We start from the raw sequence: 2,939 nt of genomic DNA, 5'->3' as shown, positions 1-2,939 counted from the left end.
AATGCAACCCGTCTTGCGTTTGTGCAATGCAAAAAAGTATTATATAGACGATTTTAATTCGATTTCCAAATCTCCCGTGCTCGAGATCTTGCGCTGATTGGTCAAAGACTTCAAGACTCAGAAGACGTGCGCAAAGTATTATACGTATAACCAAATTCTGAAAAAAGGCATGTTCCCAGGATTCACCGCGCATTTCAAATAAATAATTAGTTACGAATTAAAAACAATGTAACACAATATTAGAATATTAGAATCTGTATAGAATCTTTGTTTGCGAAATCTTTTTTATTCGCTGAAATCATTGAATTATTTGAAATCTATCATTAGTAAAAAAAAATCTTCTAAAATGTTTTGAAACCTTTTCAAATCTTCCAAATGTTTTAAAATCTTTGAAATCTGGTGAACTGTAACCTTTTCAAAATCTTTGAAACCCTTTACATCTTTTAAAAGTTAAAAAATCTTTGTGAAATTGTTATGAAATATTTAAAATCTGATAAAAACGCCTTTATAAAATGTTCAAAATCCTTTTAAATATTTTTAAATCTTTGAAACATTTTGAAATCTTTATTAATGTTTTGTAATATGGTATATACTCAAAAACCGAGTGGTGAAACTCTTGAAAATTCCGTTATATGGCCATGGATCATTCTAATAGACCTTTTTATTCTAGACGTCGGCAGTGCACACGTGCCGAAATTTTACGTCATTTCCGTATTTTTCGTCATTTCCGTATTTTTCGAACAGTTTTGTGTCGAAATGTGTGGAAAATATTGTTAATAAAAACAACAAAAAATTAATTTGTAAATAACAGAGATTTTTAAGGTAGAACATTTTTAAGTCTATTTAAAAAAAACGGTGAAAAAAGTGCAAAGAGTGCGGCGACCAAGACCATTATTTGCATCTGTCGGCACCTGTCATCTTCTAAAAAATGCTTAAAAATTCGGCGAAACTCACGGAAGATGATGTTGCAGATGCAAAATTAGTGCACGAATCAGTAGAAGAGCACAGTATTGAGCAGCTGAAACGATGTCCTAAATGTAGGAAACCACCATTAAAAGGAAAAAAACGTGATTTAGTGGAAAGAATAGTTGAGGTTTTGTATGGCAGGTATAAATATTTTCCTTAATACAAGATTTGCAGTTCAGAACTTTGTTTGAGTAAATATTTAATATTCATACAAATATAAAATAACAATATATTATATTTCTACGTCTCTTTTTCAAGTTTAGACAATAAAAAGCCACTTGTTAGTGATTTTCTGGTATAAGGAATGTACTAACAAATTTTCCTTCTTTCATATAAACTGGTTATAAATACATAAATATAATAGTTTTGCGTTCTCAAGTGAAAGTATTAAATAGATTTGCTTTTAATCAGAAAATTTAGGAGGTTCGAAACCCCGATAACAATGCTTTATTTAATATGTAAGAAAATGTTAACAAAGAAAGAAAATATTAATACCTTGCCAAACACAACCTCAACTAACCTTTCTACTGAATGTCTTTTTTTTTCCTTTTAAAGATCGTGTCCTATATTTTATCCATCGTTTAAGCTGTTTAACACATAAGATTCCGTCGGCCAAATAATTCAATTTTCTATTATCAATGTTGGTTTCAAATACGGATAGATCTAGAAAGAAAACGGTTCCTGGACTTAATGAAAAGAGTCTTCTAACTTAAATTCCAACAAAGTTCCGTATAGGGCCAGATAAAATGATATTTTCCATATGTCACTCGGATTAAAATCCGGATAGATTCGCTAGTTTTCCGCTTAAGATTTTCGAACATAAAGAGATCCAAATAGGGACGGACTAAAATCCGAAGTGGGCTATCCGCACCTTTATCCGATTTTGTATCTGAATTTATCGGTTCGTATTCGTCATTTTAAGCAGGGATGGCTCGAAAGTGTAGCGTAAGCTTTGTGACACACCGAAACGTTGGAACATGCAACGTTTGAACGCACCGAATTCTTTCGACTTTATACAGTATTCTTTATACATATTGATATCCCTATTGAAAAGTGAAAGTTTTCTTTCGACTTCGTACAGTATTCTTCTAAATATTGATAATTATATGAAAAAGTGAAAGTTATTAGCGTTGACCGAAGATGTTTACACATAAATCTGTCTTGAGTTGTAGCTTAGGACGCACGTAATGTTTTTGTAATTTGGAGCTATAGAAATATTTTGATACTAATAAAATGGATTTTAATGTTGAAGATGGGTAAAGGAAACGCGGATTAAGTATAATTTCAGGTTATGTGTGTCACAACCTCTTCCTGCTAACAAAAAGTGGCATATATAAATGTATGAAAAGAATTTTTAATGCACTCCAATAAAGATTTCCTTTGCGAATTTAGCATCTTGCGGTTCTCAGCAGACATGCAAAGTAGTATTTCTAACGCATGTATAATAAAACGCCAATTTAAGATTGTCTTTGATTGCAGGAAGTGAAGGGCTAGGCTAGGTTTAAAGACGTGAAAAAACGTTTAACCAAAATATTAATTCATATTTCATTTATTTTTTAGGGCAGTGGCTCATCGAAACAACACGACCTGATATAGTCAAAAAATTTTCTCCCGTTTTGAAAGATGACCTTAGTGTAATTTCACAATACATACATCAATGCAATGTACAAAGTCCTTCGTAAGTTTTCACAATTGGGGCCCTTTAAAAAAATACGTAACGCTTTTTAGGGGGGGCGGTAGGCTAATGTGGAAATTATATACACTTCCCTACCTAAAGAAATCTCCGAGTTTTCTTTAGCGAAATAGCTTGGCCCATTTGAGTCTCGGAGATAGTTTGAGAGATTTGGGTCCTTTTCAAGATCCTTTTAGTGGTCGTTTTAAGAATGGTGCGACGGTAATATAATGTTCCTTTTGTATTCGTCACGTACCGGGCGGGCAGAGTTATTTACAGTAGTTGGTCGTGGCTAATCCGC

General features: G+C 32.7%; 1 protein-coding gene across 6 annotated transcripts in view; it reads left to right on the top strand.

Annotated features, from left to right (window-relative positions):
* LOC117171623 ((Lyso)-N-acylphosphatidylethanolamine lipase) overlaps positions 1 to 2,939 on the top strand; it is a 55,684-nt gene that overhangs the window by 47,667 nt on the left and 5,078 nt on the right. For all 6 annotated transcript variants that reach the window (XM_033359102.1, XM_033359098.1, XM_033359100.1 and 3 more), the window contains exon 5: positions 2,527 to 2,644. In XM_033359102.1, coding sequence (XP_033214993.1) covers positions 2,527 to 2,644 — 118 coding nt within the window. The remainder of the gene's footprint in view (positions 1 to 2,526; positions 2,645 to 2,939) is intronic.

The sequence above is a fragment of the Belonocnema kinseyi genome, chromosome 4, assembly GCF_010883055.1.
Source record: "Belonocnema kinseyi isolate 2016_QV_RU_SX_M_011 chromosome 4, B_treatae_v1, whole genome shotgun sequence".
Taxonomy (NCBI): Eukaryota; Metazoa; Arthropoda; class Insecta; order Hymenoptera; family Cynipidae; genus Belonocnema; species Belonocnema kinseyi.
Note: the sequence above shows the minus strand (reverse complement) of the source record. Positions and strands in the feature narration are given on the sequence as shown.